General features: G+C 33.3%; 1 protein-coding gene across 10 annotated transcripts in view; it reads right to left on the bottom strand.

The window, feature by feature from the left end:
* The window catches only part of CHD9 (chromodomain helicase DNA binding protein 9), a 298,663-nt gene that overhangs the window by 101,824 nt on the left and 172,904 nt on the right, over positions 1 to 23,935 (bottom strand). For all 10 annotated transcript variants that reach the window (XM_077132437.1, XM_077132435.1, XM_077132440.1 and 7 more), the window contains 9 exons: positions 23,406 to 23,552; positions 22,085 to 22,153; positions 21,947 to 22,002; positions 20,516 to 20,633; positions 18,100 to 18,186; positions 17,748 to 17,885; positions 9,010 to 9,131; positions 5,694 to 5,937; positions 1,306 to 1,482 (listed from right to left, as the gene is read on the bottom strand). In XM_077132437.1, the coding sequence (XP_076988552.1) occupies positions 1,306 to 1,482; positions 5,694 to 5,937; positions 9,010 to 9,131; positions 17,748 to 17,885; positions 18,100 to 18,186; positions 20,516 to 20,633; positions 21,947 to 22,002; positions 22,085 to 22,153; positions 23,406 to 23,552 (1,158 nt within the window). The remainder of the gene's footprint in view (positions 1 to 1,305; positions 1,483 to 5,693; positions 5,938 to 9,009; positions 9,132 to 17,747; positions 17,886 to 18,099; positions 18,187 to 20,515; positions 20,634 to 21,946; positions 22,003 to 22,084; positions 22,154 to 23,405; positions 23,553 to 23,935) is intronic.

Genomic DNA, 23,935 nt, shown 5'->3' with positions numbered 1-23,935 from the left:
ATATCAAATACAGTAGTGAAAACACATGAAATCTGACTTAGATTATCAAATGTTCAGTGTCTGAAAAGCAAGTATTTTTTTGACCATCCTTTTTAAGACAACTCAAAATACTTTTCTACCCACAAATTTTTAATTTATGTCTCCAAACATTTTTAAACAATACAGCATTCTCACAATACTTCACTTTGTATGCTTTTAATTTTTACCTATTCACGTTAAAAAAAAATCTAAATTATTTTAGGTCTTCCCAAAGAAATAAACTTAAAGAACAAAGAGAGTATATGTTCCTTTTGTACTCTCACTCCAGCTATAGTAGTTTGTACAAAAGTGGATGCTCATTCCTTGTGATTTGAATGATTATTATTTAAGCTTTCACAAAAGAAAAAACTTTCAAATCATTTAGGCTATAATCTGAGAATGTAAAAGTCTGATTGGAATATGTTTCTAAGCTAGAATTCCACTAAAAATTAAGCACAACAGTACAGAAGAAAATAAACCCAGGGAATTTTTAATGATAGTGCTACAAACTACAATTTAAAATTTGATTTGATAATGACCCTAGATTTCCATATTAAATATGTGTATATGTATCTGTATGTCTGCATATATATATGTATATGCTAGTAAATGATCTAGAAAGATGTATGCCAAACTGAAAACAATGTGGTGATGAGTGGAATTAGGAGTGGGGCACAGTTGGAGAGGGAGTAAAAAGGGGAATTAATTTTTTACTATATATAGCTCTGTGCGTTTGAATTAGTTGTTTGAATGTTCATGTACTAATTATGTGATCTTAATTAAAAATGCTTTTTTTTAAAAGTCTTGATTTAAAGCAGTAAACAAACTAACAAGAAGACGACTTTAAAAAACCTATTTATTAAACATAACACATGTTTGGCATGTAGAAATATTTTGGAACTTTATCTCTTGATCATAAATAATCTAAATAACATTATAATCTTGGCAGGTGAAATGGCTTTTTATTAATATGGTTTAAAACTTATGGTCCTGTTTTCTTTACAAGTAGACTCTACAAAGGTTTGTTTGTTTCTCTCTATATATATTTAGTCTAGAAACTAATTACTAAAGCTTTTTTGAGAAAAAAATTAAAATATTTTAGCCTTAGAAAAGAGATATTTCCTTACTAAGTACAGCAAGAAATCTTATTTATTCAAGATATTATTCGATATATTTATACTGTACAATAAAAGAAATAAGTTTATATCGTTAGCTCTATAAATCTTACGAGTGATTACTATACAGCTAAGAAAGTGAATTAACTCAAATAATGACATTTACACTTACCAAATTCATGAGTTTCAGACCTTCCAGGAGTTTACAATTTTTATTTTTTAACCTATGTGCTTCATCAATAATCACACAACGCCATTCAATTGCATTAAGTTCTCCACAGCCACCGAGAATCATTTCAAATGTAGTAATGATGGCCTGAAATCTGTAGGCTCCTCGAATGATACGCCCCTAGAAATTTATTATCAAATATAATAGTGCAACAGAATGTCTTAATGGCATTTTTTATTCTTGTCAGATAGCACAGTAGCACATTTAATGAAATTTGCTATAGCACATTTTCCACTGACATTTAAACACATTGATAGAAATTCCCTTAGACTGCATATTTTTAAGAATGTTAAAAACATACTAACACAATTAAATAATTTATCATTATATCTCAACAAATCTTTCTGGATAAAGTGTTTTATGATTACTTTTAAGAGTTGTGGCAATTTTAGACCAAGAAAGAGATAATCATTACAAAATCAGGCCAATGAGATTTCAAAATGAATGTTTATTACTCACAAACATGAGTCCACACATATAATGGTAAATGATAACTAATATAAAACTCAGTCCTCGGAGCCATTTTTTCTTTCCTTTCACTGGCTCCCACCTGTTTTCCCTTTTTCACTCTTCCATCTACCTTCCCCCTGCTCTCTCACCCCAAATAAACCTATTAAGCTTTGAAAAAAGACAAAAAAAGCAAAAAAATTGTCATCCAATTCATTTATTCAGCAAATATTTATTGTTTATGTACCAATCCGTTTCAAGTTGCTAGAACTTTAGCAGTAAACGAAATAGGCAAAAATCAATACCGAATAGAACTTACATTCAAATTATTCTACTGCAGAGCATAGTCATTGAGAAAACAAATTTTAAAATAAGAAAGTAAGAAGGTGATAAGGGCTTTGGAATAAAATAAAACAAGGATGTAGGATAGGAAATATGGGGTGAGAGGTGACCACTGCAATTTTATATAGGGTGATTAGGAGAACATTACTAAGAAATGACATTTGACTAAAGACCTGAAACTAAGTATGAAAGCCATGCTAATATCTAGAAGAGAAAACATTCTTAGCAGAAGTAGCATGTGTTAAGGGCCATGAGGTGGGAGAGTCTTTGGCACTATTAAAGGACAGCAAAGAAGCCAGAGTGGATGAAGCAGAATGAGTGAGGAGGCGATGAGGCAAAGACTGTACAGAAACTTAAGCTGTAGTAAGGACTCTGGCTCTTACACTGAACAAAAAGCTACTGGAGAGTTTTTGAGACAAGAATTATTGTAACATGGCCAATGTTTTAAAGAGTCACTGGGGCTGCTGTGGTAAAAAAAAATAAAAGAATCTAAAAGAGGCCAAAACAGGACCATAGATCACTTAACTTTCACAATAATCCATGTAAGTGACCATCACTGGAAGTCAGGAGTAGTCAGATCTGGATATATTTTGAAGAGAAAACAAATAGGATTTGATATTGGATAGGTGTGGAATGAGATAAAGAGAGGAGTCAGCAACAGGAAATTGATATTGTCTTTATTAAAATGAGGAAATTCAGGGGGTGCAAGGTTAGTTCAGTGGTCAATTTCTCACCTGCCATGCGGGGGACTTGGGTTTGAGTCTATACCCATCCATTTCTCCTCCCCACCCCCCACATCTCCCCCCTCAAAAAAATTCAACAAATGGTGCTGCAATAACGAGATAGTCACATGGAAAAAGAATGAAATGTGACTGCTGCCATACAGCATACAGAAAAAAGAAGGAAAAAAAAAAGGAAATTCAGGAGTTTGGTTTTGGACACATTAAATTTGAGATGTCTACTAAATATCCAAATGGAGTTTTTCAATAGGAATGTGGATATGACTCCGGAGTTTAAGAAAGAAGTGAGTGTTGGCAATGTAAATCTGGGTATTTCCAGCAGTGTAGATGGAATTTGAAGTTGTGAGGCTAGAAATATCTGAGAGAATAAGTATATGGAGAGAAAAGAGTCTGCAGGCTAAGCCCTGGGTCACCCCAAAGTTTAGCTACAGGGACAGACAGTGAGAATCAATAAAGAGGAGCTTGAAAGAAATAGATGGTTGTTAGGAAAAGTCCTGGAATCCAAGCGATGAAGGTCTATAAATGAGATTGAAAACTATAAATTATTAGGGCTGAAAAGAAAGGAAGGGATAAGAAAGTTCATGTGTTTGAGTTACATTGTCATATTAGCTGATTAATTTTAGATTAATTCATATTGGTACACTGTAAAGTTGAATAATAACTGCAGTAGAATATTACCTAAATAAGTAATACTATTATTTAAATAAGTATAAAGTATATAAATCTCTTAAAAAATTGATATATGATATATTTAACTAAATTGATATCATAGGGTTTAAGAATAAGGGCTCTTGAGACTTCCTGCCCTGGGTTTATTAATCCCAGCATTGCTCTGTGGTTTGGAGGAAGTGACAATTTAAGTTTAAATTTCTAAATTTGTAAAACAAGGATAATACTACCTATTTTACAAGACTGGTATTATGAAGATTAAGTGAAATAATATATGTAAATTTCTAGCATAATGCCTGGTACATGATAACTATTCAATAAAGGTTTGTGATTATTAGTGTTATCACTTACTTTCCCAAGGGAATTCAGAAACTTTTAGTATAATTTTACTATTACTGTGATTTAAAGCTTTTTAATAATTTGAAAAAAGCAGAAGATAAATAATTTATATTAAAATGAATTCAAAAGCACTAACTCTAAAAGGAACATCTATATTTAAAGTACAGATATACTTATGCTATTATACAAGACATTTTTGTCTTCTGAAACTTAAAAAGTGTTCAGATAATATTCTTCCAGAATCTATAATTTTCCAGAAACTAAAATATTTAATATATACTATTTTTATTTATATTTATCCCACATCAAAATCTTTCACTGTTTTGATTATTATATTTAAAGTCATCTCATAGGAGACATATAGTAAAGTAAATTGTGATCTTATTAAAAAATCTCTTAAACTTGAGATTTCTGTTCTATCTGTAAAAATGAGGTTGAACTAAATCATTTTTATACTATACAGTTCTAAAATTGTACGACTATATGATTAAGAATAATAAAGCATTACACACTGTAAACAAAATAAGTACCATAGATTTCAAAGGTGCAAGTGACAGTTTCCAGTAGAACTGAGGAATAACTAAAGGGCTACAGAGAAGCTTAATTTCATAAAAAATGTTATTGTTTCAACCATGGAAGTAGGAGGTAAAGAAGACAGATAGAAAAGCAGTTAAAATTGAGAGGCAAAAGTAGAAGGCTATGTATATACCGCACTTTGATTCCATTCCATCATATAATCTGTCCATAGGTTACAAAAATCTTTATACACAACAAAAAATTAAATAAATAAAAATAAAATATTGAAGTGCTATTGAGGTGGTGTTACAGGTGATAAACCTTTTTGAATTAAAAAGTAAGTACAATTTTGAGGGAACTGTGTTTTTATTGATTTTTGTTCTGTATTTCTTAAAAGATTTCTATCTAAAAAGAATTTGTCCTGCTCAAGACTGCAACGTGGTACTTCAAGTTCTCTGGCCTTAACTTTCTGCCAGAAAATTCTCTCTTATGTTGTCAACTCTTAATTTTCTAGTCAGTGTATTTAATAGCAAAATAGAAAATCTCATTAAAGTTTCAGTGGCCAAAATAAAATGTGTTGGGCGGGCCACGGTGGCTCAGCAGGCAAGGACATTTGCCTGCTATGTCAGAGAACCCAGGTTCGATTCCTGGTGCCTGCCCATGAAAAAAATAAATAAATAAAATGTGCTTCTAGACTATCAAGGAGAGAGGAAAACCATCAAATCACTAGTCAGACTACAGAAATAAATCCAAAAGGGGAAAAGATACTGAGTTATGTTTGTATTCATATATAAAACAAATCAAAAAATCAAGTTTTAAAAAACGTCTCAACTCAAAATCCATGGAAAACAAAAAGAACCTATTGTCTCACCCCAATGGGCATTTAAACTTATGTCCTTCACTGAAGAGTTCTGTAAATATTTAAAATGGAAAATCATAGACATTTGTTATTATTCTAAAAATAACTTTAACATGTATTTAAACATCATTATTAAAAATTATTCTAGTTGAAAAAATTTAAGAAATCCAATATGTCCGTTTATATACATCAGCATACTTCATAGTTAACCAAACTATGAAACTGCTTTTCATATACTGTTCTATGAAACTACTAAAATAATTTTTTTAAAAATATGACAAATAGAGTTTAAACTAAGATCTAAAGCAATGATTAAAATCTATCTTATAGTTCAAATTGGTAAATATTGCTTGTCTATTTCAAACCTGACCTTTCAAAGCAGTTATGAGATGAAACAAATAAAATTATCAATAACACACCTGTGAGTCCCTGAAGTACATCTCATATTGCTGTATCATCTGTCTGCTAATCAGGCTCCCATGATAAACCACAACATTAATATCAGTCCATGTACGAAATTCTCTCTCCCAGTTAGCAATAGTAGAAAGTGGAGCAATAATCAGGAAAGGTCCTCGTATACCAGTTAGAAGGATTTCATAGAGGAATGTAATTGATTGAATGGTTTTGCCAAGACCCATTTCATCTGCTAAAATGCAGTTTCGTCTGAAATAAACAAATACATATTATCATGCATACACTGGATTTTATTGTATACATAATCAAAGAGCAAATAAATTACTTGCATTTATAAAAATGTAAAAGTTGTTGAAGTGCAGAAAGGTTTAAATTATAATTTTATTGTAATCCTGCATAAGGGAACACTAGATTTTTGTAGATTCCAAATAAGGATTCCATTTGTGTAATGCCTATGGCAAGAGCAAGGCAAGCTAAATGTCTCGTTCGTTTAGGAAGCAGTTATTAACACTTTCTATGTCTCAGGGACAATACAAGAAGATGGGATACAAAAAGTATAGAACACGTTTTCTGTGTTCCAGAGGCTTGTATCTATTAGAGAAGCAAACATTCAAACGAATAAATCGTCATGTAATATGCTATCATAGAACCACAAAGCATTGGGTTTTCAACCTAGGCTGGGGATTAGAAGAGCCTGCAAAACATGAAAAATATAGATACCTAATTCCTCCCCACATAGATTCTGATTCAATGTGTATAAAGTAAGAGCAAAGCAGTTATAATTTTTAAACGTTCTCCAAAGATGATTATGATATGTGGCCAATCAAGAATCTCAGTATTAAGTTTACCATGGGAGCTCAGAAGAGTGAGGGCCAAACAGGTCAGAAAAGATGAGAGCAGGCTTCAGAGAAGAAATCAATAATGAGGAGGATTTTGCCAGAAGGAGCAAAAGAGCAGATGTATAAAAGATATGATCACCTGTGACATTAACAAATTTTTAAACACTGTTTTGAAGGAAGAGTAAAGGGAGATGAGGTTATTAAGATAAGCAGGGGTATATACATCTACAGGAGATTGGATAGGCATCCTCTGTATTTTACAAGAAATCTGATGAGATTAGATTTGTATTTTAAGTTTACTCTGGTGCTATTGGGTATTAGAGAGTGAGGTGACTGGAAGTTAAGATACTATAATTGGGAAAGCACTACAATAGAGTAGCGAAAAGAGGGAGGTAGGGCCTGGATTAATGGAGTGGGAGACTAAGAGGAAAGAACAGATTCCAGAGTTAATTATGAGTTAGAACAAATGAGACTTAGTGAAGAACTAGATGTACAGGGTATAGAATGAGAGTCAGATTTACAGTTTGAGTGACTTAGTGAATTGTGTTATTAAATGAGATGCAAAATATAGAGGAAGTACAAGTGTAGTATGGAGGAAACAGTAAATAATATGGTTAGTTCTAGATCTTTTGTGTTTAAAGAAGCCTTGAGATAGATAGTTAGGTAGCAATAGGCAAACAATAACGTAGGCTTGGATCTCAAAATAACATCTTGGTTAAAGAGTGAAGTATTGGAACATTAGAATATGATTAGTCATGAAGGCACGGGGTATGTCTGTGTAAGTATTAGTAGACAGCTTAGGAAGAAAAACACATATACTATGAGAAGAGGCTAAAGACAGAAGGTTGGGCAAGAAAAACCACCATCTAAATAAAGGGCAGGCAAAGGAAGAGGAACCAGCAAATACTGTTGAAAAGAATGGTCAAAGAGGTATTGGAAAGCCAGGGGAGAACCATATTGTAGAAGCTGATGGGGGTGAGGGCAATGGGAAAAGTTTAAAGAAGGAAAGACTAATGATTAATGCCTGATGCAGCAGAGAAAAACTAGAAGGGCTGAAAAATATTCCATGGATTGGAACATTTTGGAGAAGTTTTAGAGAAGTAATAGGATCAAAATCTGGACTACACTAGGTTGAAAAAGGATTTGGAGGTTAGGAAACGAGGAGAGCTAATGGAGGCTATCATTGCTAGGAAAACTGACTAAGGGGATGTAAAAAGAGCTTGAGGTAGCTAGAAGGAAAAGCAGAGCTAAGAGAAGATTCCTTTTTCTTTTGAAAGATAGGTTTCACCCAATTGGTTCATGGACTTAAGGGATTGCACCAGCCTTCACAGATGGTTTAAGAGATAAGAGAGAAGGATGATAACAGATTGAAGTGAGGTTCTGAGATGATTGAATGCAATGTCGTATCAAGAGTGAGGAAGCAGCATTAGTCTAGTTCCTGGGAAAGAAACTTTTAACTTATGATACATTAATACAGAGGTAAAAATGGCTTTGGAAACACTTGCAGGCTTGAGTGAGAGGGCAGGCAAGAAGCTGAATGAGCTTACAAAGGAGTGAAAGGAGTAGAGAGATGTAAATAAAGGTTTATAAAAAATGGTGAAAGTTTAAAACAAGCAATGCAGGAAACGGGGAGGAGCACTGATGAGGGAGGACAAATAAAATAAAATGCTTTGTTAACTACTTTACCTGGATGGTTGTTCTTGTGTTAAAAGAGGATTAATTTTTGGAAATTTAAACCAGAGAAAAGAAAAGGGACTGTGACTAACAGGTCCCTTAACTCCATCTGACTTATTCTTATGACTCATCATTACGAAGTATAACATCTCAGAAGAATTGTGTGAGAAAGTGAATGAAGGTAGTATATCAAATTTTACTATTATTACAAATGGTGTCTTCTTCAGCTCTTCTGTATATACTATACTTCTTTCTCAATCACAGTATCTTTTTATATTACTTCTTTTGCAATGGTTTTTTCATCTTAATAGGGAATATGAGACAATGTTACATAAAGCATTTTAAACAATTTGGAAAAGAAATAATTAACTAAAATGGGGTAATGCATTATTAAGTTTCTATATTTTGAATTCTATTCCTTATCCATTGCTGCTGGCCTATTTATTTGAAATCTTACCAGTAAATTACCAAGATCTACCTGATTCCTACAGACAACTCACCTGCTCGGCCCATATAAGTTGGTAAGTATTCTGTGAAAACTATTTTGTAACATAGCAAACATTTTACTACACAAAGAAAGGTATTTAAAATTTAATTAATCAACATAACTCTCTTCTATCCTGATTGGCACACAATTAAAGGAAGCAATTGCAGTTAAAATCCTAATTATAATCTACTTGTTTTCCTGAGGTAAGCTCACTTTTTATATAATGAAGGCTCCGTAACAGTAGCCATATAGCAACAGGAGTACCTACTTTACTTAACATATTTTAGCACAAATTTTTTTCTGTTAAAATATAGTACACACCTATTATACCAGTTGAACAAGAGCCAGTTGAGTCCTTCCAGTTGATATTCCCTGAGTTGGTTGCCATTTTTATAGTCCCTGGATTGGTCTATTTTTTTCCAAATGTTAGAGGGAGGACGCTCCTATGTGGAAAAGCAAACAATAAATGATGCACACTTTTTTCTCATACATTTCAAGTCCCCCATATATTTTACTAACAGTTAAAAGCATTTCTTTCCAAATAATCCTAGAAGCATAACATTGTATGGTGTTAAGATGAATTCTACCAAATATTTAAGGACCAACTTAATTCTACCAAACTTCTTCAGAAATCCCAATTCAATCTATGGGGCCAACATTATGCCAGCACCAAAACCAGACAAAAACCTTTTTTTTTTTTTCATGGACAGGCTCCGGAGATCTAACCCGGGTCTCTGGCATGGCAGGCAAGAACTCTGACACTGAGCCACAACTGCCCACGAGACAAAAACATTTTAAGAAAAGAATATGACATACAAATATCCCTCATGAATGCAGATGCAAAAATTCTTAGTAAATGGAATCTAATTAACATATAACAAGGTTAACACATCAGGTTTTGTATTAGGGTTTTTCTCAGGAATGAAAGATTGGTTTAAATTTGAAAATTAATCATTATCAACATATTAACAAAGAAAGCAATACAATTTCAACAGATACATTAAAGACATCTGAAAAATCAAACCCCCTTCCTGTTATAAACTCATCAAGTCATGAATAGAAGGGACTGTACTCAACTTGAAAAAGGCATGTACCAAAAACCCACAGCTAACATCAAACTTAATAGCATAAGACTAAGTGCTTTCCCCTAAAATAAGGCACAAGACAAGGATATTCACTGCCACCAATTCTATTTAACATTGTATCGGAGCATCTAACCACGGCAATCAAGCAAGAAAAAGAAATAAAAGTCATCATGATAGGAAAGGATAAAATTAAATTATCTTCATTCACAGAAACCATGTCTGTTTATATAGAAAGTCCTATGGAATCTACAAAAACCTATCAGAACTGGTAAATGATTTTGGCAAGGTTGCAGGATATAAAAATCATTAAACTGTCAACTATTTGTATTCTAGCAACAATCATGATTAAAATTTTTTAAAAAACAATCCCACTTTAAAACAGCATTCAAAATATGAAACATTTAGGGATAAATCTGACAAAAGATGTGTAAGACCTGCATATTTAAAACTATAAAATACTACTGAGATGAAAACCTAAATAAATGGAGAAATATACCATGCTCACGGGACTGAAAGACTAAGTGTTAAGATACTAAATCTGCCCAAATTGAATAATATATTCAATATAATTCCAACCAAATCCCAGAAAAATTTTGTAAGAAATTGACAACCTGATTCTAAAATGATATGGAAGTGCAAACAACCAAAATATCTTTGAAAAATAAGAATAAAGTTGGAGGACTTACACTCGCTTGTTACAAAAATTTCAGTACTTGTTACAAATTTCAGTACTTGTTACACACTTCAAGACTTGTTACAAAAATTTCAGTAATCAATACTATGCAGAATTAATATAAAGATAGATAAACAGATCAGTGGCACAGAACAGAGAGTTCAGAAATAGGCCCAAATGTATATAATTATTGATTTTTCACAAAGTTGCAGAGATAACAGTGGAGGAAGGATAGTTTTTTTCAACAAATGATGCTAGAATAATTAACCAAATGAACTCTCATCTACATATTGCACCATATGCAAAAATTAACTCAAAATCAATCAGACCTAAACAGAACGAAACCTAAAGATTTCTAGAAAATTATACAAAAAAAATCTTTGTTACCCGAGGTATAGCACTAAAAGCTTGATCCATAAAGAAAAGATAAACTGGACTTGATCAAAACTAGGAACTTTTGATCTTTGTTAAGGCATTGTTGAGATAATGAGTAGAAAAACCACAGAATGGGAGAAAGTATCTGCAAACCATCCTTCTGATAAGGAACTTATTATACCTGGAGTTTAAAAACAATTCTCAAAATTCAATATTAAATTCAATTTAAAAACAGGGAAAATACCTGAACACTTTACCAAAGATAGACTAAAGGCAAAAAGCACATGAAAAGATGCTCAATATTATTAATCATTAGGGAAATGACAAATGAAAATGAATAGATAGTGACATTAGGAAGAATAGTAGCTGCCTGGGGATGGGAAGTAGGGTGGGTGGGAGGAATATTTGATAAAGGGGATTAGAAAAGGGCATGAAAAAACTTTTGGGAATGATGGATATGTTCACTATCTTGAGTGTGGTGATGATTTCACATGTCAAAACTTATCAAATTGTGTACTTTAAATATGTGATATTCCCAGTCTTGGAGTTTGTTCATATGACACTTAACGCCACAAAGGATAGGTCAAGCCTACTTAAAATTAGGCCCAAGAGTCACTCCCAAGAGAACTTCTTATGTTGCTCAGATGTGGCCTCTCTCTCCAGCCAACACAACAAGCAACCTTACCACCCTCCCCCTGTCTACGTGGGACATGACTCCCAGGGGTGTGGACCTTCCTGACAACGTGGGACAGAAATCCTAGAATGAGCTGAGACTCAGCATCAAGGAATTGAGAAAAACCCTAGAATGAGCTGAAACTCAGCATCAAGGAATTGAGAAAACCTTCTCGACCAGAAGGGAGAAGAGACAAAGTGACAAAGTGAAATGAGACAAAGTGTCAATGGCTGAGAGATTCCAAACAGAGTCGAGGGGTTATCCTGGAGGTTATTCTTACGCATTAAGTAGATATCACCTTGCTACTTAAGACGTAACAGAGAGGCTGGAGGGAACTGCTTGAAAGTGTAGAGCTGTGTTCCAGTAGTTTCTTGAAGATGATTGCATAATGATATAGCTTTCACACTGTGACTGTGTGATTGTGAAAACCTTGTGTCTGATGCTCCTTTTATCTACCTTGTCAACAGACAAGTAGAACATACGGAATAAAAATAAATAATAGGGGGAACGGATGCTAAATTTAGCTTGAAATGCTAGTGATCAATGAAAGGGAGGGGTAAGGGGTATGGTATGTATAAATATTTTTTCTGTTTCCGTTTTATTTCTTTGTCTGAATAGATGCAAATGTTCCAAGAAATGATCATGATGATGAATATGCAACTATGTGATGATATTGTGAATTACTGATTATATATGTAAAACGGAATGATCAAAATAGGAATGTTTGCATTTGTTTGATATTTTTTGGTATTTAAAAAGACAAAAAAAATTTTTTTAAATGTGCTATTAATTGTATGTGAGCTCAACTTCAATAATGTTATTTATAAAAGGAATGATAATGTACAATAGATTTTCTCTCAAATATTTTAAATCTATCATATATCTCTACAACACGTTAGGTGTTCATGGTACAAAGTGTTTCTTTTAAAAAGAAACCTAGAAGTAAATATTGTATGTAAAAAATTTATTCATTTACATATTGTTATATAAATGGGCCAAAGATAGTTCCTGTGTATTGGACCCTGTGTTGTTTATTTCTTCACAGCAGTCTAGGATCACTAGTCCAAAAGTGTACTTTGTAAGAAACCCAGATTCTAATGCATCCAGTTTTTTTTTTTATTAATCAAAAAAAAGAAAAGAAATTAACACAACATTTAGAAATCATTCCATTCTACACATGCACTCAGTAATTCTTAGTATCATCACATAGATGTATGATCATCATTTCTTAGTACATTTGCATCGATTTAGGAAAAGAACTAGCAAAACAGCAGAAAAAGATAGAATGTTAATATAGAGAAGAGAATTAAAATAATATACTAATAAAAAAACATGTACATATAAAAAAAGGAAAAAAAAAACAAAAACAAAAGATACAAACAAACAAACAAACAAACAAAAAACTATATTTCAGGTGCAGCTTCATTCAGTGTTCCAACATAGTTACATTACACTTAGGTATTATTGTGCTGTCCATTTTTGAGTTTTTGTATCTAGTCCTGTTGCACAGTCTGTATCCCTTCAGCTCCAATTACCCATTATCTTACCCTGTTTCTAACTCCTGCTGGTCTCTGTTACCAATGATATATTCCAAGCTGATTCTCGAATGTCAGTTCACATCAGTGGGACCATACAGTATTTGTCCTTTAGTTTTGGGCTAGACTCACTCAGCATAATGTTCTCTAGGTCCATCCATGTTATTACATGCTTCATAAGTTTAGTCTGTCTTAAAGCTGCATAATATTCCATCGTAGGTATACGCCACAGTTTGTTTAGCCACTCGTCTGTTGATGGACACTTTGGCTGTTTCCATCTCTTTGCAATTGTAGATAATGCTGCTATAAACATTGGTGTGCAAATGTCCGTCTGTATCTTTGCCCTTAAGTCCTTTGAGTAGATACCTAGCAGTGGTATTGCTTGGTCGTAATCCATTCTGCCAGTCTATGTCTTTTTAGTGTTATTACAGTTTGGATAATATTTTCCTCTACCATTTTGGCTTTTGTATTATATATATCATATCTGATTTTCCTTCTTTCTACACTTTACTCCATACCTCTCTCTTCTGTCTTTTTGTATCTGACTCTAGTGCTCCCTTTAGTATTTCTTGCAGAGCTGGTCTCTTGGTCACAAATTCTCTCAGTGACTTTTTGTCTATAAATGTTTTAATTTCTCCTTCATTTTTGAAGGACAATTTTGCTGGATATAGAAGTCTTGGTTGGCAGTTTTTCTCTTTTAGTAATTTAAATATATCATCCCACTGTCTTCTAGCTTCCATGGTTTCTGCTGAGAAATCTACACATAGTCTTATTGGGTTTCCCTTGTATGTGACAGATTGTTTTTCTCTTGCTGCTTTCAAGATCCTCTCTTTCTCTTTGACCTCTGACATTCTAACTAGTAAGTGTCTTGGAGAACGCCTATTTGGGTCTATTCTCTTTGGGGTGCGCTGCACTTCTTGGATCTGTAAATTTAGGTCTTTCATAAGAGTTGGGAAATTTTCAGTGATAATTTCTTCCATTAGTTTTTCTCCTCCTTTTCCCTTCTCTTCTCCTTCTGGGACACCCACAACACGTATATTTGTGCGCTTCATATTGTCATTCAGTTCCCTGATCCCCTGCTCAAGTTTTTCCATTCTTTTCCCTATAGTTTCTGTTTCTTTTTGGAATTCAGATGTTCCATCCTCCAGTTCACTAATTGTAGCTTCTGTCTCTTTAGATCTACCATTGTAGGTATCCATTGTTTTTTCCATTTTTTCTTTTTTGTCCTTCACTCCCATAAGTTCTGTGATTTGTTTTTTCAGATTTTCTATTTCTTCTTTTTGTTCAGCCCATGTCTTCTTCATGTCCTCCCTCAATTTATTGATTTGGTTTTTGAAGAGTTTTTCCATTTCTGTTCGTATATTCAGCATTAGTTGTCTCAGCTCCTGTATCTCATTTGAACTATTGGTTTGTTCCTTTGACTGGGCCATATCTTCAATTTTCCGAGCGTCACCCATTATTTTCTGCTGGTGTCTGGGCATTTGATCAGATTTCGCTGGGTGTGGGACCGGCTGGTTGAAAGGTTTTTCTGTGAAATCTCTGGGCTCTGTTTTTCTTTTCCTGCCCAGTAGGTGGCGCTCGTGGCGCTCGTCTGTCTGCGGGTCCCACCAGTAAAAGATGCTGTGGCTCCTTTAACTTGCCAATCCCAATCTCGCAGTCGGCCCGGGGAAACCGCGCGTGGAAGGGGGGTCGCCGGCCGCCGCGGCTTGGGGGAGTGCCAGTCCAAATTGCCCAGCTGGCCTGAGATGCCAAGCGTGGTGGGAGGGCCACGCTATCCAATGTTCCCAGTCAGACCGGGGAGCCACGTGCGTGGAGGGCACCCCAGTCGCCAGCCGCCCCGGCCGGGAAACCGCGTGCACCTCAGGTATCTCACCGCAGCGGATTCTCCCTGCCCATTCAGCCGTTCCAGAATGGGGTACGCTGTCTTTTTGGTCTCTGTCGTGGCTCCGGGAGCTGTTTCGTATTGTTTCTGTTTCTTTAGTTGCTGTTCTGGAGGAGGAACTAAGACCCGCGCGTCTTACTAAGCCGCCATCTTCTCCGGAAGTCCATCCAGTTGTTTTTAAATACAGCACATATAAGCATAGTTTTAGTCATAAAGACACTGCTGGTATTGTATACCTCAAAAATTGCACTCAGCATCTGCTAGTCATAGTTACAACAAATCCTACTTCTGTCCTTTGGAGCTCTCTGACCCAGAGACACCCCATTACGGTACTGAGCAACACTACTAAAACATGAAAGTTATCCAGTGAGTTCCCTTGCTTTGCTACCCTTCTGGGTATGGTTTTACACCACTGTCTCCATAAGTACACTGCTGAGAGGGACTTCTCCTCTTAGGCAAACCTGTCCAAGTGCCACCCAAATAAACCTTGTTATGTGCTACTGCCTCTTGTCATCTTGTGGTCAAATCTTTTTCTCGATCAACCCTGAAATTGAACAAACCTCACGTCTAGTTATATTCGTTTAAATCTACTTTTTCATCCTTTGCATTAAAAAGTTCTGTCATGAATTTATTCTGGACAATCAGAACATAAATTTCATGGAGTCTGATGAACAAATAACATTATTCTATATTCAAAATTAATACGTTCTAAGCCTTAGTAGGACAAACAAGTTTTTCAGGAACAAGCAAAATGTTTCCCATTGTCTTCTGCTTTAAAATTATATTACACTATTATTAATCAACAAAATTATACTTCTCGATTTATCAGGATGATCAGGGTAAATGTATGGTAATTGGCAATGAAAACCAAAAATGACTATCAGTTGGATTTACTGAAAAAAAAAAAAGAACTGGTTATTAAAGCTCTGCTGCTACTTAATACAATTAAGATTTACTAAAGAAAACATTTCTAAAATGGCAGCCAATGGACTTTAAATATATTTAAAGTCTTATAATATTAGTGTATTTATCGCTTAACATAAATTCCATGTTAACTACTATTCAGTGTCTTCTTTCCAGCAATCCAAACACAATTGGCATTGCATTAGTTTTAGACAAGGAGAGATTTCATTTCCTGAATGTCTAATACACATTCAAAATACTTTTACTTAACAATGATAGACTGGAAATATTGCCAAATCAATTTTATATTGTTAGGAAGTTTAATGTTATTGGCTGAATCCTCTTTAACAAAAATTATATTATAGATTGAAGGCAGTGTTTTTTCCCAGGCATATGCATCAAAATCACCTTTTAAAAATGCAATTCCTGGGTTCCACTCTCAGAGACTCTGATTTTTCAGCCATGAACAGGAACTAGACATAATTCTGAAGTGTACCTCTGGCTAAGAACCACTGATCTAAAGAAACAGTTTACTTGAAGCTACAGACCAGGTTACCACTAAGAATAGTCCACAACACAAAAATAAAATCTTTTACAACATCCTTTCACCCACCACTCTCAGAACTAGTTTCTTGGTTCAAGGAAAGATATTAAAAGTAAAAAGGAATTAGGTGAGCTGCTGTGTTTCTGATAAGAACCTCTGGCCATTACTGGAAGAAAAAGGTAAAAAGAGCAGAAAAGTAATAAGACCAGGAAATAATAATAACTACTACAAAAATAATATGATCTATTTCATGAACATTTAATTCATTTCCTTTTCCTTACTTAACATCTCCACATTTCTCATGGCAGCCTTCCTTTCTCTGGTGCTAATCCAAAAGTGATCTGCTCATGTCTTTTCATATATAAACTCCCTCTTTAGTGAAGAAAAAAATCCTATGACCAAATTATATTTGAAAGAGGACAGGCAAAAATATTTGATAAAATCATAGTATGTCTCCTTGATGAGAATTTCTCTTGGTTGGCTGCCATCACTGGATTCACATGACAATAATCCTATGTTTTAAAGAAATGAAAGTAAAAAACTATGAAATAATTAGCAATATCACAACTTTCCATAGTCTTAGTATGGCCAGAGTATCTGGAATAGAATAAGAATTAAAAAGAAAAAAGTAAGTTTTTTTTTGGTGGGAATAGGAATGATATGCTTGGATTAAGAAATCACTGAACCTAATTTATGTTGGTTTTTTTTTTTTTACATGGGCAGGCACCGGGAATTGAACCCGGGTCCTTGGGCATAGCAGTTAAGCATTCTTACCTGCTGAGCCACCGTGGCCCGCCCTTTATGTTGGTTTTAACATGATTCTGTACAAAAGATTATTCCAAAAACAGTTACAATAGAAGTACACGCAATATATAGCAATGGAAAAATAATTGGTTTACAGATGCTAAGTAATAGAGTATAGATGGATTTTTCTTTCAGAATTAATAACTGAGATTAGAGCTGGAATTGATATTAATATTATTATTGATATCTTTATTAAAATGACCTGAGTGAAAGACCAGGGGGAAAATTAAACTTAGAGTTGAGATACAAGTATTAACCAGAACAACTTTCCTGGAAGGAAATTTGGAAGTAAATACTTATCAAAATATTAAATGCTCTGACAAAGGAATTACACCTCTAATTTATCTTACAGAAACTTGTTCAAGGACTAAAGAATGTTCAATGTAGGACTGCCTATAATAGTAAAGAATTGGAATATCCACTAACGGAAGATAAGTTAATATGCATATGATATTATGTAGCAATTAACAAGAATGCAGTATTAATTTGATACTAAGATTTAAATTAAAAATTCAAAGAAAATATTAAGCCTGCTGGACACAAAAGTGCTAACATTTTATGAAGCTATCCAACACATTTTCTTACCAAATGTCTTGTGTCAGGACTTGAAGCTTGCAATTGTTCAAACTCTTCTATTTTTGCAAGATCTACATCTTCTTTTAATTCCCAAGTACTATCTTCATATGGCAAAGAGCACCACTTTACTAAGTAGTAAATAACAGGCTGCAAAAAGATATTTTTTCTTATTACCATTTTGAAATAGAGAATGCCAAAATTAGTTACCTGCACACACAAACTGAATTACATCAATAAAAACTGATGAAACATTTTTTAGAGTTTTTAGGTCATTAACTTTTAAAAAGGATGAAGTTTTACTATTAGGAATGTTTTAGTTTTTTCTTACTTATTTACAGAATATTTTTAACCAAATACTTACCTCTCCAGTATCCTTATCTTCACAAAAAGAGACTTCTAACACTCTGTCTACTTCAACATAGTCTGGGTTAAATGGTTCTTCTTCCATCTAAAATTTAAAAATAACAATTGATATCTAATAAACTACTAGAAAGGTAACAGTAAAATACAACAAATTTACCAGCTATTTACTTACAGGACAAACAAATAAACTTGGCTCAATTAAATTTTCAATAAGTGGAATGCTTCCATTCTAATTTCCAAAGGATATCTGTCTATACTACAGATCATCATATTATATAACCAGTCAAATAAAACAACAGAACTAAAAAAATGTCACTCCAGAAAAATAACTAGAAGCTATGGTCTCTAAAATTTTCCTAAAAGCAGCCTCTGCACATTCCTTTACCTCAGGCAAGATTTTCCTTTTTCCCTTAAAGACCAATCACTCCACTTGTATGTTCATTTCTGTTGTATTACACTCTTATTCACTGTGGGGTTCCTATGCTCAAGACCCATCTATCTAGCTGAAAGGAAACATCTCTACTTGAGCTACTTCAAACTCAATTGCACTTATTTAACTCTTCAACCTATACTTCCACTTGTTATTTTCTAACTAGGTTAATGGTAATACAGCCCCTCACACTCTACTCCCAATCCAGTTACACAAGTCAAAAGTGAGAAATCATCTTAGACTCCTTTTTCTTTCTGCCCCACATCTAAGCGGTCACCAATTCTCACCACTACTTTAAACTGTAACTCAAACTGGTTCCTGATTCTTATTTCTTAGTGCCCCACCATTACTCATTATCTATTTTTCACACTGCTGATTCTTCACATTGTCCTCAGAAATATGTTTCACAAATATTATTCTTACCATGTTGCTCCCCTGCACAAAATCCTTCACTAACTCTCTTCTGCCTGGAATAGTGTCCACGTTAGTTTTTATGGAATGCAGAGAATCTTACTTTTTCCTCTAGCCTCATCTCCTACTGCCAGTACTTTACCATAGACTTCATGCTCCAGAAGTACAGAAACATAAGTTTTTCAAACACCATGCTCTGTCAAGCTCAGGCTTTCATACACATTCTTCTCTTTTGACTAGATTGCCATTTCTCTTTTATTGTAATTCCTACTCATTCCTGAAAGCCTATTTTCAGGAGCTCATCTCAGTTTCCTTTACCTCCACCTCTGCCCTAATCCTAAACGGCTGTGCTGTTAATGCTCTTCACTAGCTTCAAACTCTTCCAACTGATATTATTATTCCCATAATTTTATAAAAGATACAAATAGTAACAGAGAGCATCACCTAGCACTGGAATATTAATATGGCACTTAAGGAAAATCTGCATGGGTCTTACTTTGTGCCTGGGTCAGGTGAGAAAAAATGGTCTTCATGAAAAAATAAAAGTTATTAGCTAAGTACTTCTACTTAATTCAATTCACTAGAAACATTGAGTGTGGAGGTGGGAAATTTTATGGAGCTGGGAGGAATCTCAGCTTACAAAAGACTGAGGAGCAATTAAAGGAGACATGTCAACTAAATCAACATGTGATCCTAGATTGGACCGGAATAAACACATATAGAAACACACTCATGCATGCTTGTTTTTGCTATAAAAGACACTAGAGGAATGAATAACGAAATATCAGTGAGGTTTATAAATTACAGAACAGTACTACATCAATATTAATTCTATTCTTGCATAAAAGAATGTCTTTGTTTTTAGGAAGTAAATACTGATATAGTTGCAATTTACCTTCAAATGGTTCAGGAAAAAAAGTGTGTATGTGTGAAAGTGAGAGAGAGACAGAGAGAGAATCAATGAGAATGATAAAGCAAATGTAAAATGTTATTACTTGGTGAATCTGAGGAAAATGGGACTTTTTATGCTATTTTTGCAACTTTTCTGTTCAAAGTAAAAAGCTTTTAAAACATTCAAGATAAACAGTTAAAAAATTTTTCAGAGCTGGAAAAGATGCCAGATCATTTAGTGATGCCTAGAGAGGTGAATGAATTTTTCCAATGTTGTTCTGTTCACATATGAGACTGGTATAGAAAATATGCAATGTATTTCATGTACTGAAAAAATTTGTTTCCTATTTATTTGTTGCATTATCACATTCTTTACTCAAGCAACTTTGCTAATAAATTCTCTGTGATAGTAACATACCCACAATCAACTGTAAATACTGAAATGCATGCCAAGTTAAAAATACAAGAGTTATCCACCATTATGAATTATCAGTATTCCTGTTTAAGCAACTGTTTTAAACTAAATTTGGGGAGAGAAAAATACTTTATGTAGATAGTATTTGTATTTTAATATCAAATTTACAAGCCTAAGAATGAAAAAGAATGATACTTAAATTTTTGATAAGTAATATTATATGTGTTCAGCATCCAATACAAAATAGTCTCTCATTAATTTTCTTACATCAGCAAAAAAATGTGCTCTTTGTGCCTGTCTCAACTTGAATCGTTTGATTTTCTGCTGAATCCTTTTATCTTTCAGAAGCTGCTGTTCTGTAGCCCACTCACAGTGAAGATAGGAGCTAAAATTTTTATAAAAACAATACATTAGAATTATGCAGAAAAGGCTTTGGTGTCTTTTTTTTAAAGACTTAATCACAGCATCCCATACAAAATATTATTTTCACCTTTATAATTAGGTAGTTCATAATTTTATTTAATATCAACAGACTCCCATCTACTTTGTAATGTAAAACCATTATGGCCACTATATCCTTAATAGATTGTAGTTTAAAGGTCTGTAATTTGCCATAGAGAATCAGAAAAGTAAACTGAATCATAAGGGTAACAGCAAAATGTGACATTGTATATTTCTTCCATACAATACTTTATCATGATCAGAAAACTAAGTTCTTTTGAAACCAATGTAATTTTATTTAAAGCACTTTCTTCAACCCAACTAAACTGAGAAAAGTTGAAAATTGTATTAAAAAAAAGAGTAAAATAGTGTTTGTAAAAACCTTTGTGATGGATACTCCCTTTATCCAGTGTATGGGTAGATGAGTAATAAAATAAATACAAAAAAACCCACAACAAAACAATAGGAGGAGTTAAGGGATATTGATGTTGGGGGATTTTCTTTTTAATTTTTATTTATTTTTTTCTGGAGTAATAAAACTTCTAAAATTGATTGCAGTGATGAATGCACAACTAAATGATAAACTGTGAGCTCACTCACTGATTGTATACTACAGATGGATTATATAATGTGTAAATGTATCTCAATAAAATTGCATTTTAAAAAAAGAGCAGGGTGGGGCATGATAGCTTAGCAGGCAGAGTTCTTGCCTGTTATGCCAAAGACCCGGGTTCGGTTCCTGATGCCTGCCCATGCAAAAAAAAAAAAGTCAAAGCTTTCCCACAATTAGCAACTTCTGTGAGTAAATTCACTCACAACCAAGATTAAAGTTTAATATCAAAAGTCAAATCATCACATGATTTATAGCTGATCCAATAACCTAAAGATCAGGAACAGTATTTACAAAAAAAACTTTTTTGAAAAGTTCAATAATACATGAAAATGATAAAAAATGTCTATAATTTATAACAGTACATTTATTAAAAGATTCCTGCATTTTGAGGTTAATAATTAAAGTTTTCTGCAAAAAATTCAATTTAAATGAAATATTTTCAAAGGCTTTTCAGTTGATTATTTTAAACTCACGTAAAATAATATTACTAATGTATTAATAATAAATAATAAAGTTTTAAAAATGTAGGTAAGAGGAATAATAAAGTTTAAAAAATGTAGGTAAGAGGAAACTCAATTTTTAATTTAATAGAGCACTTAAAATTAGCACCTTTCTATTATTTATTTTCTAGCTTATATACTTACTAATTCTTGTATTTTACAAAAAATTCTTCTGTATCAATCACCATTCCAGATGACATCTAAGAAAATAAAATCAATAATTATGACTCTTTAAACAAGGCAGTGGAATATAAATGTAAAATGTAATGTACCATTACTTACTTCCTTTTTTACAGTTCTAGAAGATAGTATTTTGTCTACAATTGCAGCATCTTCTTCACTGGGATTCTCCTATGGGAGGAAAAAAAAATCATGTTGGAACACATTTTAAAAATTCCTTTAGTTTCCATTTTGTATGTTTATGAAAATCATAAAATTCAATAAACATTTATTTAGCACATCTGCTTGGCATTAAAAATGTTAGGAATACAGAAATGAAAAAAGATAACATTATTTTCTTCGTCATCATCTGCATGATTATTACAGTAAATCTACTGTGCTTTTTAAGGTGTCAGGTGTTATCTAAGCACTTTATACATATTAACAATTTAATCCTTACAACAACACTATAAAAACGGTACTATTAACATCTCTAGTTTATAGATTAGGAAATTGAGATGGAGAAGACAAGTAATTACCCAAGGTCTCAGTTATTTAGGAGTGCTGGTTCACAATACAGAGATGGGGGGTAGAAGAATCATAGAATGTAGAAAATGCATATGAAAAGGCATAGAGCTGGCAAGGCACGGGATTAAGGCAACTATTTTCATACAGTCAGAGGACTGCATGTTGTAGAGACGTGGCAGGAGATGAGGCCACTTGTAACACTGGCTAAGAAGGCCTGTTTTGTTATTTTTTTTTTTTGCAAAAGCAATCGTCATTTTTTATCATCATATAGTTGTATATTCATCATGACGATCATTTCTTAGAACATCTACATCAATTCCGAGAAAGCAATAAAAAGAAAACAGAAAAAAATTCATACATACCATATCCCTTACCTCATCACCAGCATTTCAATCTACTCAATTTATTTTAAAATTTGTTCTCCCTATTATTAATTTATTTATTTATTTATTTATTTTCTTTAACATGGGCAGGCACCGGGAATCGAACCCGGGTCCTCTGGCATGGCAGGCAAGCATTCCTGTCTGCTGAGCCACCGTGGCCCGCCCCCTATTATTTATTTTTAATCCATATGTTTTACTTGTATGTCGATAAGGTAGACAAAAGGCCTGATTGTTTTTGTAAGACAAGAAACTATTAGAGGAGTTTTCAAAAGACAAGTAATATAATCAGATATGTAATTTAGAAATATTCTTCAAAAAGGATAGAGAGGTTGGAGGCATTTCAGGAAAATATATTCAGGAGAAAGAAAAAGTGATAACAAATTGGATAAAGAAGTAAAGGAAAAGGAGGAAAGTATGTATTTCTAGGATTCTGATTTGAATGACTAATGGTTCTTTTACCTGCAATATGGAATGTAGGAGGAAGTGGAACCCAGCTTAAATGTTTTATAGTCACAATTCCAAATATGTCTTACCACAAATAATTGTAAGGGCTGTTCACCAGGCAAAGAAGCTGAATTCTTCCTTAATTTCAAAGAACCTTTAACCTCTTCTTCAAATTGTTTCCCTTCTGAATCTTCAGCATATTTTTTTCTTTTAATTTGTCGATTTGATCTTCTTTTCTGAAAAAAAACGTAAGGATCAGATTTATATGATTTATTCTGAAGGAAAGGTTTCAAAATATAACCCTAAAGTTAGCAATTTCATGCATTAAATTTTGGAAATTAAATTCAAGATTCATCTTTTCTTATTTTGCTTTTAATGAAAGAAAGATTATAATTTGTCCTTTGCCACAACAGGCTTACAACCTTCCCAAATGTTTATTTTCTAAAATTAAAAAAAAAAAGGTAATACCTTTATCACTTTTCTTTAGAAAACATTAAGAGTAAAAAGGTCTGTTTAATTGAACTGTTTCATAGCTTGGGCAAGATGCACTTTATTAGTAACCTTTATTGCTCTATTACTTTTCTTTAGAAACTATTGTTAAGAAGGATAAAAAGGTTAT

The sequence above is a fragment of the Tamandua tetradactyla genome, chromosome 16 (assembly GCF_023851605.1).
Source record: "Tamandua tetradactyla isolate mTamTet1 chromosome 16, mTamTet1.pri, whole genome shotgun sequence".
Lineage (NCBI taxonomy): Eukaryota > Metazoa > Chordata > Mammalia > Pilosa > Myrmecophagidae > Tamandua > Tamandua tetradactyla.
Note: the sequence above shows the minus strand (reverse complement) of the source record. Positions and strands in the feature narration are given on the sequence as shown.